Here is a 13,737-nt window from a genome sequence, read left to right as displayed (position 1 = left end):
AACATGACTAAAAATTCAGTTTTGTTTTCTTCTACTGAACCCTGTAAATTCCTCTAAAATCGTAATGCCATTGTTAGGTCACTGCTCAAAAGAATGCATTGTCATTAGTTTTCTAACTCAGTAGATTCAATATAATTTTCAGTTTCAGCAACAAATGGCTCAGTGGATGTAAAATTTGGACTAAAGGATATAGCACTTATAACATATATAAGCAAGATAGCATCCGTTGCATTTTATGGTTGCAGTTTTCTTAATTATCTTAATTATAACTGTTTTCAAAGTAAGCCTACAGTGTGCGACGTATTATGACTCACCGACAACGTGCTTTCGTCATCAACCCGGTGCAACCAAACTTACGCTATTAATGTAGGCTTTGTCCCGCCCTCTTTCTCAAGTCATATTTTGTTTTCTTCACGGTCTCTCTGAATCTATGTGACTAGAACCCTACTAGAATTCTCTAGAGCTCTCTAGAGCTCTCTAGACGGGTTAAGGAGAAATTCCCTGATGTATTTTAAACCCACATGCCTCTTGAACCGGTCAGTTTAATAACCTGTCAATCAAAACTGTATCACCGTGCTAGGTTGAGACTGCAGAGCTTTTTCCACGTCAGTGTGTTTACGAAGACCAGATTGACAGCTGCAGGAAGGTGTTTAATCTATTCACTTATGGATAATTTTTCTGAAAAGTGAATGACATAGCGGTGTTTGTAAATAATAGTATATTAAGTAGTGGAATGCCCGAAGTTTGTAGCATTTCTGTTTGTAGTAGTGAAGTGAAGTTTGGTCATCTTCATTCACTGTTGGCCGGCTAGCCTGCTAGCTTGCCGAGCTAATATAGCATTAGCTATAGCAGGACTCAATCTTTGGAAAGGGCACAAAACAGGTAATACATTTACTTCTGGATATCCACTAAATTGTGGTCATTGTGTATTAAAGTGTACATTGGTTTGTTTGTTTATTAACGTTAAATGTTTTAAACATCTAGTAACCCTTATCCAGCAGTGTCGCTAGCTAGTTGAGCTAGGCTAGTTTGGTGTCTGTCACGTTTATGTGCAGATATGTTTACACAATTCAAGCAGTACAGTGATAGATGATAACTGATTTTATTCTACGTGTTCTCTCATTGTATGTTGTTTATCCCAGAGGACTGTCAACATCTTTGCACTCAAGTAGTGTGATGGAGGGTTAGCATGTTGGCTTTGTCTTTGAGTAGACGCTACTGACTTAATCTCATTAGCCAGCCGGTAACTTAGTATCTCACCTGACAACCTAGGAGCTGGCCTCTATCACTTGCTTACGGTGTATGATGATGATGATGATGATGATGATGATGTATGATTATGTTGTTCTTAAGACGTATTTCATTATGACTATATTAGGGTTAGGGTTAGGTATAGGTTTGAAATTGCTTTTGCTTGTTATGTCGACCAAGTTACAAAGATATTTTCAGTATCCTGGAAAGTTAATTTTTTTCTTTATTCAACAGGTGAGCCACGCATTTGTTTTCTCAAATACGACATACTGTAGATTCAAGTTTTTTAAGATTGATTGCATCCATGTTTCCCTGTCTTGTGTCTTTATTGGCGTCCCATCAATAGCATTCCAACTGATACTTCCAGTCAAAAAATGATGGTTAAATGATATGAGAAATTCTTACCACTCCACTGTGCTCCTCTTGCCCAACATAAACCATCATCATCATTATTATTATCCTATTATCCACCTGAGAACCTAGGAAAAAAAGTATCTTTCAACTTCCCTTCCATTCCTTTTTTGTGATTTCATTTACATTTACATTTAGTCATTTAGCAGACGCTTTTATCGAAAGCGACTTACAAGTGAGGAACAAGGCAAGCAAACAAAATCAAGTAAAGACAGACAAAAGTCAAGGAGAAAAAACATCAAAGCAAAGTGCTATCAAAAAAGCGTTTTTGTTTCAAGATGTGAGTACAAAAGAGCAGAAAAGTGTTTTTTTTTAAGTGCAAAAGAAGATGTGGAAGAGTTCTGATTGTTCTGATTTCCTGCCTCTTTTGAGCTAAAACAAAAATTCACAATTTAGAAATTTATTCAAATATTTTTATTTCTTTATTTTACAGCATGTCCACTGAGACATGTCCACAAGATTTGCAGACCATTTTGTAATAAAACTTTCTAAATCAAACTCTTTCTCTTCTTCACTCTCCTCACTGTCATCTTCTCTCTTGTCAGTGTTCTCAGGTTCTAGGTAGTTAAGCAGCTCATTTAACAGCTGCAGGTTGAATTCCAGGAATTGTTCAGTGTTTTTTGCTGATCGGTTAAGAACTATGCTGTTAGACTTTGTTAGAATTTGTGATGGCAACATCAAAGAAATGAGCAATCAAACGCATGGTCAATTTCTTGGTTTAGCTTGTCATGTGATAGAAGCTCTGAATGCTGTCACAGAGGTCCACACCACCCGTGTCGTCATTGTATTCCCTAATTACTGTGGATCTTCTCACCTGGACTTTGGACCATCTGCTGCAGATATCTTTAGGATCTTTCCCATGTGCAGTAGAAGCCATCAGGACTGGCTTGTTGTCATACTATTTTGTGATTGCCAAGTCAGGATCTCCTGACTAACATCACTGATGCTCCCCTCCCTTTTCTTTTCAGTTGTTTGTCATCAGGCAACCGACATGGCTTTGGGAAACGTTTTTTTTGTTATGGTTCCTATAGCTAGTTAGCTACTGGCTAACCCCATTAAAATGTTTATATGTCCCTTGCAGTTGACATTCATAAAAGGGCAATTATTTTTCAAGACAAAAAGTTTAACTGAACCACAAATTGTTATTAATTCCTGACATGTTGAAATACAAGAAAATAAGTGATTTTCATAGGTAAAAATATATGATATCTTAACAATATTTGACAAACAAACAGTTTATTGCTGAAATACCTAGACTCTCCTCGTCTCATCTTATAATTGTTTGAATGTCCCATGGCAACTTTCACTTTAGGAAATTTTCTTGATTACCTTGAACACGCTTCTAGCAGAACTCTGTTTGGATAATTTGTTGGTTTCCAGGCACAGATGTGATTTTTAATGTGTGCGAAATATGATGTACCATCGGATTTCACTACCAGTAAACTCAAGTGAAACTGGCTAACCTGATCTGCCTGCTCTCAGCCAAAAGGTTTGGTTTGGTGTTGCTGTTGCTGCTTGTGAACTTACAAACTTTGTTGTCTACTGTACTTGACCTCCCTAGCTGTATATCTTTTTTATTACAATTACACTATTGGTCTATTCTGTCATTTTGTATTTTGTCATTTATGTGATTTTTACTCAGCTGCTATGATGTCAATTTCTCATTTGGGCGATTACTAAAGTGTTACGTTATCGTCAGTTTGCAACATAACAAATAAAAAAAAAAAACAACCCCAAAAGAGTATGCTGACAATCAAACAGTGAGAGGACCACATGTGAGTGTATCAGTGACAGCTATACAGCCAGCGTCTACAAGACCAAAACAATTCAATTCAATTGAGTTTATTTATATATTGCCACATTACAACAAAGGACAAAACAAACAACTTCAGTAACATATTTTAGAAAGGCACTTAACAGGAAAGGGGGATACTGGAAAGAGGTAACTGATGCAGTAATGTTTATAATTCCTTTAAAAAAAAAGTGCAAAATTAGGGTTTCAGAATACCACAAAATCTGTGGTATAAGATCCTTTTTTTTTCTTTTTAACATGGCTATTTCCCTGTTGAATGCTTCTAATAGATCCAACACAAAATTGTATTTTTTTGGGGACTTTGGGACGGTCATGCCAAAAGCTTGATGTTAACCAACTTTTTGCATTCCACTGCTAGCTTTGATGTGTGCCTTTATGAGCAGAACACAGGCATTTTAGCCAGTGTAGTGCCGCGGGGGAACAAAAGTCTACTAAAAAGTGTGTGAAGATTACCTTCTAGTTTTAAATGTAAGTTTTTATAAATTCTTTATCAGGCAAAACTGGTAATTACCCGCTAATGGAAATCCAGTAGTATAATGTACTACAATATCTACCTGTGTCTATTGCCTAGATATCAAGCAGATCTTTCAATTCAAATGAAACATGATAATGATTTTCAATTTTCTGTTTTTATCAATAAGTTCTGCTTTTTGCCTCCTGCCCTTAATTGAATTTCATTTTAATAGTAATAATAACAGCCACATGATTGCAAACAACCCATTATTTCAAGGTTTCAACTGTCTAGCAAATGGTACGCTGAAAGTTTTTGAGATATTCACCCTCTTTCATTATTCTGTCCACTCTTACCCCTTTTTGATCATCACCAACTTGGTGCTAGTTCTGGACTGGTGCTGGAACCACATCATTACATTGCCATGTACGACTGCATAACGCTACCTATCTGCCTTCACACAAGTGTTTCTGACTTTGCAAGCCTAAACTTGCATCCAACACTACTGATCTAACACGTGTGCTGCTCGTTGTAATTTCTATGTACCGCAGTTATGTGCGGGGTAATATGTTTTGGTCTTTGGTAATACAAAATATCTGATCTTAATGTTAGCGTTTGTTAGCTTTAGCTAAGTAGCATCAAATTCTTGATGAACTGTTGAAGCCTTTTAGATGGAAGGTACAATGTCTTTAATAACTTAAACCAAGTCCAATTGTGATTGAACAGCATTTGCTTGGGATAATCATGACCTGGATTATGGGTGTTTCTAGGATCAGACCTTTATCAGTGCTTAGACCCTAATAAAAATGTGAGATGCATAGTGCCTTGCTAAAAGGTTGAACACATCTGCTAAAACACTAATTTTATTGGATAACAGTTGCTGCATTATTTTTTTCTATAAAAACATAATATTTAAATTTACAACAATACTTAATATTGTTTTTGTAACACAACTGTAATTGTAATTTTGGCCAACCTCAATTCAATCACTTAATTTACAAAGGTAGTGGGATTATACAAACTACTCAATAAATAACCACATTAAAAGACAGTAACTTTTGTCATGAACTACTAGTATCAAATTAAAATAACCTGGTTCCTCCTCTCTCTTTCTTCTGACTCCATTCTGCTCCCTCTCCTTCTCTCCCTCTATGTCCTCCTCTCTCCTTCTTTGTGCTGTCAACCAAGTGGCAACATAACAATCAAATAGAGAATTTATAATCTAATAAGATCCATAGAAATACATAATGTTATTTAACTTAACATTAACTAAAGAGCAATAATATTGAATAGGTTTCTGCAGGAGATCTTTCTTTTTTTCAATTTGGTCAGCTGCACATTTTAGTCGAGAAGGTGTAATTTCTTTATGCAAAAGCTTCTTTCTTGGACAATCTTTCAAACCATGGCAGTGTAAACCAATTATATGTCAAAACATTTTGAGGAAATATTATACATCATGCTGAAACATCTAATGGAATGATCAGAAATCAGGTGAATATTCCTGACTCAACCTGTGGCTCCTGAGTTGCTGTGCCATTCTGGGAGGATTCCTTTGTCCTTTTCCTGTATGAAGAGTACTGTGCAGCTCTATTGTGTTTGATAGTATAAAGGCTTAACACCACTGATTTAGATTAGAATTGGCAGGTAAAAAAATAATTGGTAGATCTCTAATGAAGTCAAATTTATATGACTGTCATCAGCTATAAGCCTGTCATCTGGCCCCTACACCATCTCCTTTCCCTCTTATACTGTCAACCTTTTATTATTTAAACTGGCATCTTACCATGAATTTAAAAGTATATGGCCTCTGCCACTCAGTCTTTATACTCATAAATCTTCATGTAAAGCAGAAGTATTATTTGGCATTTCTTTTATGACACAAGGAAAAAGGTTAATCCAACCATTTTAGGGTATATGGCTTGTCAAATAGGAACAGCCTGTCATTTTGATTCTGTTTGGTTATCTGTATTGGTTCTTGGCATTGTCAAGGTAGTCATGGAAATTTGCTGTCTGGTTCTTAGACTCTAGAGTCACTTGATGGTTAGAATTCTTAGTTTGACTGCTTTTTATATACTTTTTGAAACATCTTAGATAGTCAAAAATGATTTATTATGTCTCTGAGAATATTATTTCCATTACTGTTTTTTATATTTTTGCAGTGAGAAATGGTCTTTCAGCATTCTGCATTATCATATTTGTGTGTGCTTCAGAGCTTTATTTGTATTCCTTTGCATTATTTGATGGGTTTATTAAAAAGGCTGGTTTATGTAATTGGTACTATATAGATAAAGTGAATCCTAAATACACAAGAGAAAAGAAGACTCTTAAAGAGTTTCTTAAAATGAACTACTTAAAAATATTTTTATTGCTTAAGTCTTTCAAAACTAAAACCATTTATTTGATTTAAGGCCTATTTTACATTATGGGTTTTAAGAAAATATTTTTAAAAAATGGAAATACTACTACTAATATACATAAATACACTCCCTCCAAAAGTATTGGAAAAGTGAGGCCAGTTCCTTTACTTTTGCTATATACTGAAAACATTTGGGTTTAACATCAAGAGACGAATATGAGACAAAACTTCAACATTTCACCTTTCATTTCCAAGTGTTTACATCTAGATCTGATACACAACTTAGAAGATAGCACCTTTTAGTTTTGAAGCCACCCATTTTTCCTGTGAGCGAAAATATTGGAAAATGTGCTTGACAGGTATTTTGTTGCCCAGGTGTGTCCTATTATATTGATTATTCTAACAATAAATAGCACTGGATGCTCAGTTTCACATTTGGGTTTTGCCTGTTCAAACTGCATTAAAAGGTGTAACCAACATGAAAACCATAGAACTATCTATGAGTGGAAAAACAAGCAGCTGTGGAGCTGAAAGAAAATTGAAAATCAATCCATTGCACAAACATTGGCCTTATCCAGTATAACAATTTGGAATGTCATGAAGAAGGAAAAATAAACTTGTGTACTAAGTAACATACTTCAAACGGGTAGCCTAAAGAAGACAACAGCAGTTGATGACAGAAACATTGTGAGAATTGTGAAGAAAGACCTTGAAACAACTGTTAGTGACAACAACCTCTAGAGGGCAGAAATAAAAGTATAACATTCTACTGTTCACAGACTTCATGAACAAAAGGATTGATTGGTATTTGGACAGCATCCTCTTCTCAGCTACAACTACTTGTTCTATATATCATATTGAACATGATATAATCATAAAATAATTTGCAACAGTACATGTATATAGAAAGACTATGAATAATAACATAATGCTATTATGCTAAAATTGCCAATACCCTCTTCTGTCATTCTCTCAGAAATACAGCATGGTCGACAAGAATATCTACATTGTTCAAGGTGAAATCAGCACTGTTGTTGGAGCTATCAAGAGGAACTCTAGATGGAATACCCACACACCACTGGTAAGTTAAATACAACAATTACATATACAGATTTTTAACAGCGTTAAGGTTTGATTTACTAAAAATATAAAAACTGACCAGTGGCTAGGATGGAAATTCATTATGGTCACCAAAGTTGCAGGGTAAGGCAAACTTAATTTTCAATAATGTGTTACTGATTTTGCATTAAGGGTTGGCTTATAATGGCTGATGTTCAGATTGAATGTTTGTATAGTCAGATAGAGTGACACAGTCTGACTGAATGAACCAATCAGGATGTGCTTAAAATGTGAACTCTTTCTGCTAACAGTTGACTGGTTAACAGTTACATGGCAAAATAAGTGCTATTCTCTTGTTAGTTTATTTACACATAAGCCAATAAAAGGTCTACATGTGGTATAAATTGTTAATTGTCTGTAAGAAGTCACTGAGCTTTTTGGCTTCATATTGACATCAAAGCACTGTTAGTGTAAAGCTATCATTAGACTGAAAAAACATAATGAATTTGCTTCATAAAACCTCTGGTAAATTTAAATTAGCATAATATATGGTAGAATTTAATGCTGTTCATGAACTTAAACAGCATTAGTTACATGTCAGCATTTTTACAAACTGTTAATGAACCACCGCTTCCTTACATTTGCACGAGTGGAAATCAGGCAAACATTAGCAGTGCTGTGTGTGTGTATATCAGATTGATGATCTGATCTGACACAAAGATTTATGTCATCCATGTAAAGGAGGTAGCTGATGTTGACTCCATTCTATAGTCAGTATCTGTAACTGGTCTTGCTGATAACCTGGCTTGGGGGGGTTCAGCAGTGGGGAGACAGCATCACCTTGGTAAATTCCTCATGACTCATGCATTTGGTTTGAAATTAGCCTCTAGGGTTACTGAGCAGTAGTTTTGTGGGATTGGTTCCATCAGGATGAGGGTGGGTCCCATTCATAAGCAGCTGGTTCGTTTTTGCTGTGTGTGGTGTGTCTATATACACATGCCAACTTGTTTTATGGAAATTCATTTATGGGGACTGAATTAGGACTGAATTCAAAGGCGCATATACAGTATGCCAATGTTTCTGGTAACCTTATTGCTCAGACATGTGGCAAAATGGCTTTAACTTTAAATAATGACATACTCGTTGTTTTGCTAGCATTTGAGAAGTTACACAATTTTAAAAACTTTGAGACTGTGAACTTATCCTAATTTAAAGGTTCTCTGCCTTGGTTGTATTTCTCCCTTGGCAAAGTCCACTTAAATGTCTGAACGTAAAAGTCTTGACTTCACTTACATCATGAGTGTTTAATTTAAAATTTAGTGTGGTGGTGTACAGAGGCAAAATGCTAAAAATAAAAAAGACCCCACATAATTGTGCCAATATTTATGAACCTGACTTTGTAATACAACAATGTGCTATGTCTGTCAAGAATCAGCATGTTGGGTATTTCTTCAGAGGCAAAAACAGCTAAATAGGGTCTCCGTGGACACAGAATTATAGATTGCATACAGGTGTAAATGGAGAGTCTGTCCTGACCCTCACAATTGAGAACAGAGGAAATTTAAGATCATGGAAAACATTGGGGGCAAGCTGAAAGTATATATTGGCTTTTAGATGTCTTGGCTTGTTTCTATTATGTATCTTATCATGTATTTTTCTGCTTAGGATGAAGAACAAGACCCATTACTCAACACCTTTGGCCACCTCAAGGAAGTACTCAACAACATAAAAGGTATGAAATGAGCTGTAACACGAACCAGACCAGCAAATGCAGTTATTTCGAACATGTTACAGTGCAGCGGCTGGAAGGTGTAGTGCTCACCTTTTTGTCTGGGTAGTAACTTATTTTAATGATAAACAGGTTTTATTTTAAACAAGTGCTCTGAATAGGTTTCCAACTTGTACAGAGAACAGATCAAATTAAATATGTGACTCTGCTCTAATCTCTGGACAATATGCTCTGTGGTGGCCAGTGCATTTTTGAAATTGATGTGTCATGCTCCCTGAACCACTTTTTAACAATTTGAACCCGATGAATCCTGTCATTGTCATCTTGAAATATGCCCGTGCCATCAGGGAAGAAAAATACATCGATGAAATAACTTGTTCATCCATATATATATATATATATCTTCAGTTGCCACATGGCCTCATTCTTTGAACACATAACGTTCAACCTAGACCTGGCCAACTGCAGCAGCCCCAGATCATAGCACTGCCCCCACGGGCTTTACAGTAGGCACTAGGCATGGTGTGTGCATCACTTCACATGCCTCTCTTCTTACCCTGATGCGCCTCTGGAACAGGGTAAATCTTGATAAAGTTCACAACCAGGTGGTGATGACAGCACAGCCCCTTTCTTCACCTGAGTGTCTAAGATATATGGTCGGAGGTCAGATGACACAATCACAAGTCGATCTCCAACCTAGGGTTTACTGGTGCCATTTGCTGTGACGGACATCCTTATGCTTGAACATGGTGTTCGTTATAGACAAGGTATGACTAGCACAATAGTGTGAATTGATATGTCAGCAATGCGTTAAGGTAATTTCTTCAAATTTGCTACAACTGTCCACTTGGAGATCAAAGGTCAAGGTACTGAACATTCCCCGGAGTTCAGTGAAATTCATCAACAAGAAATGGAAGGAATATGGCACATGTCTAAATCTGCTTAGAACAGGCCGTCCACACAAACTGAGTGACTGTGCAAGAAGGAGACTAGTGAGAGAGGCCACTAACACACTGATGACTACTCTGAGGGAGTTACAAGCTTCAACAACTGAGATAGAAGAGACTGTACATACAACAACTGTTGCCTGGGTTCTTCACCAGTCAAAGCTTTATGGGATAGTGGCAAGGAGAAAGCCACTGTGGAAGAAAACTTATGTTAAATCACAACTTGAGTTCGCAAACAGGCATGTGAAAGACTCCATGGTCAAGTGGAAGAGGGTTCTTTGGTCTCATGAGACCAAAATGGTGCTTTTTGGCCATTAGACGAGACCATCCCCACTGTGAAACACGGTAATGGCAGCATCATGCTGTGGGGATGCTTCTCGGCAGCTGGCCCTTTCAAGGCTTGTTAAGGTAGAGGGTAAGATGAATGCGGCAAAATATAAGACAATCTTGGAGGACAATCTTTTTCAGTCTGCAAGAGCCCTACGGCTTGGGAGAAGATTTGTTTTCCAGTTGTCTTTGTTTTTTCCAAGACAATGACCCGAAGTATAGAGCGAAAGCTAAACAGAAATTGTTTATCCTACACCTATCCACACGGACTCCATGATGTGACTTCAGCCAAAGGTGCATCTTCTAAATACTGACCTGAAGGGGGTGAATATTAATGCAAACACTGATTTCACCATTTATATTTTTATTTAATTGACATTACTTTGTAGTAAACTGTTCTCACTTTGACATTAATGAGGTATTTTTTTGAAACTTTTTTGTCAAAGTCGCCACTGTTTATTGACCATGATTGATTTATTATGTCAATAAAAGGATGAAACATCCAAGGGGGTGAATACTTTTTATAGGCACTGTTTGTAAACAGCAACTTGACTGGTTTGTGGAGGTCTATAACCTTACTCCAAGTGTTTAGCCTGTGCTGACTATTGCATTTATTTGTTAAATAAAACATCTAACATTGACAGTTGCAGGTTGTTTCAGCTGTCACTAATGAACTTTACCAGACATTGAATCCACGGCTTGACTTAACTTACCTTTTCCCCAAGAGCACATGTGTTCTTAAGTTGAAAAATTCAAGAGAACATAAAGAACTTTAGGAACACATCTGCAATAAATCTACAAATACATTTTTATTTTAATGCTGTTTCAGAGAGTCTACAAGATCTTGCTAGGCTTTAAAATTAATAACACATTTGTCAGGTTATATAAAGTCCGCTTTTGCTTTAGCCTGTTCATAGCACTTGTTTAGGACATACTGACATCAGATGGGAGACCACAGGCAGAGCTGACATTGCCCTTTTTCTTCAAGTTTATGTTTGCTTGGTGATAAACAGTTTGTACTCAATTTTTACTTATAAAGCTTTTAATGCATGTACAGTATTGCGTGCATAGATGTTGCCAACTTTAATAGTGTCTAACCTGACCTGATTGTGTAAAGGACCAGAGCCTAACTCTGAGTCAATAACAGACACACAGAGAGGAGAGACTGCATCATAAAACAGACAATTCTATTTTCAGATCTGCTAATTTCTGAACTTTGCTTTTTTCTCTGCTATATAGTTCATCTCTTTTGCTCAGTTACAGACTGCATGTGCAGAGCAGCTGTCCCACTCTCTTAACCATATCCATGCTTTATCAGTGCTGTGACAAATGCCAGATTTCTATTGAAATTGAACGGAACAAGAAATACTAGTTAGAGCTAAATAGTCAACTGAGACAAATAGTGTGCATTTTTTTTAAATACTCTTGAGGTTTTTTTTTATCTGTTGGTGGGGGAAAAATACATTTGATGGCATTACAATGGGAAATCAGATGACAGGACACAAGCAGAAACATTTAAGTCCTTTTCTACTTTTCTGATTTGAATGTTGTTACTGATCCTTTGGTAGTCCAGTTGTGTATTGCCTGAGAGTCCCCTCACCCCACCCTACCCCCAAGTTGGCTGTGAGGACAATCCTGCTGTTGTATGTTGTCATGCCTTTGCTATGAGAGTCCAGGCAGCTCCCACCACACAGTTGTAGATGCAACACATGGAGCTGCATTGTCTGGGCCCCCACCACTGCTGCCTTCCTCTAGGGAATGCCTCTGCTACTCAGAGATGGACAGGCACTGCTGGCTGAACAAGGCTCCACCACACTGGTTAACCCTTCTCTTTCCCTTTCTTCTCCCTGTGACCCTGTCCCTTCAGCACTTAAATTACCAAAGGACTAAGTAACTCTTTGACATTCCTTAAATGTTTCCATATACTTGGTGTATTTGACCAGAATGTCAAATGAACATAATGTTGAAATCTTTTCAGTCAATGTGTTAGTAATGAGTCTACGATATTTGTAGGCCTGCTTGTATCCGTTAGCCTAAATATCAAATATTACATTCATGGCCTAATGAGAGACAGAATGTAGCTCAAATAACTATAATAGAGCAGAATTCTGTGGATGACAGACTGATCAATTTGTTTTGTTTTTCAGCTGCACAACAATCTAACTAGCTGAGTCTTGGAAACATAAATATTGGTAGGTAGGATATCTTGTGGGTGGGCTGTGTTGTCTTGCTTTGAGGCTTCCCAGCAGCCCAGCTGTCTACTTAATGAAAGCACAGTAATTCCATTCACTCTGGTGTGTATCTCTGTTCCCTCTAGCAACACAAGCCAGCCAGCAAAGGAAATATGAATTTGGGCCTCTCGGCCCTTCTCTGACTATCGTCTTTTATTTTTTTCTTTCTGTGTCACTTTCGCTTGCTGGCTGAGATTCTCACTCCTCTGGCGGTCTTGCTCTGTTGTAACTAGTGTGATTGACAGGACCATGTGCCACAGGGCTGGAGAGTAGTGTATCATCTGCGATTTTAGTTGCGTAAATATAGCATGGAGTGTTGTCAAGCAGAGATAAATAGTTCTGGGAAAGGAAGTGTTGTCTCTGTTTTCTGAAAGCAGCAAAAAGCCTTCTTTCAACTCCTGGAAAATCTGAGGTTCTCTCAACTTCTGAACAATTGCAAAACAGTTAAAGAAATGGGGACAGAGATGGACCTTTGTTTGTGATGCTTCAGCCTTGCTTAATCAGCCCTAGCAAAGGGATGTAGTTTTACCTAAAAAATAAATGGGCTTGAAATATTTTAATAAGGTTTTAGCTTATTTCAGATAGCTAGTGTGTGGAGAAAGCAGTGAAATGTTCACTTGTATAATATTAAGCAATATTAATTCATACATGTCAACATTTTAACACACAAACCAGTAGCTATTATTTTTACATCTTATTCAGGCAGTGCTGTGGAATTGAAAATATAATTTATTCAGTGCTTCATATAAATGTAAAGATGGACAGAGAGCCTTATTGTAATTGGTAACATTAAATCTGGTACAATGTTTTGGGTTGTGGATTGAGTATTTTTCTCTTATCATCAGTCAGACAAATCTGCCTTGATCTCTTGTTGAATAATTCTGTGGATGTATTTTATTCCTGGGCTCTACCTCAGAAAAACTGTGTGGAGAACAGCCTTACCTTCTGATTCTGTTTGCTTTTTACTTTTTTCTTATCTGTACCCTTTTTATGCAGAAATCACTGAACCTCAGCTTGTCAAATCTTTCACCCTCTACTTCTGTCAACCCCCCTCTGCTGCAGCGAAGGTCAGATTATTTGACAAGTCGGCAATGGAAACAGTCTGTTCCTAAATCCCTTCATTTTTATTCATAAAAATAGAGGTTTAGAAGCCCTCACAGAC

General features: G+C 37.0%; 1 protein-coding gene across 3 annotated transcripts in view; it reads left to right on the top strand.

The window, feature by feature from the left end:
* The first annotated feature begins 610 nt into the window (after positions 1-610).
* The window catches only part of gbf1 (golgi brefeldin A resistant guanine nucleotide exchange factor 1), a 90,107-nt gene continuing 76,980 nt past the window's right edge, over positions 611-13,737 (top strand). For 2 of the 3 annotated variants that reach the window (XM_026355423.1, XM_026355421.1), the window contains exons 1-3: positions 611-882; positions 7,259-7,363; positions 9,007-9,073. In XM_026355423.1, the coding sequence (XP_026211208.1) occupies positions 7,268-7,363; positions 9,007-9,073 (163 nt within the window). In that variant the 5' untranslated portion in view covers positions 611-882; positions 7,259-7,267. The remainder of the gene's footprint in view (positions 883-7,258; positions 7,364-9,006; positions 9,074-13,737) is intronic. The other variant, XM_026355422.1, reaches the window with a different exon arrangement.

The sequence above is a fragment of the Anabas testudineus genome, chromosome 15, assembly GCF_900324465.2.
Source record: "Anabas testudineus chromosome 15, fAnaTes1.2, whole genome shotgun sequence".
Classification (NCBI taxonomy): Eukaryota; Metazoa; Chordata; class Actinopteri; order Anabantiformes; family Anabantidae; genus Anabas; species Anabas testudineus.
Note: the sequence above shows the minus strand (reverse complement) of the source record. Positions and strands in the feature narration are given on the sequence as shown.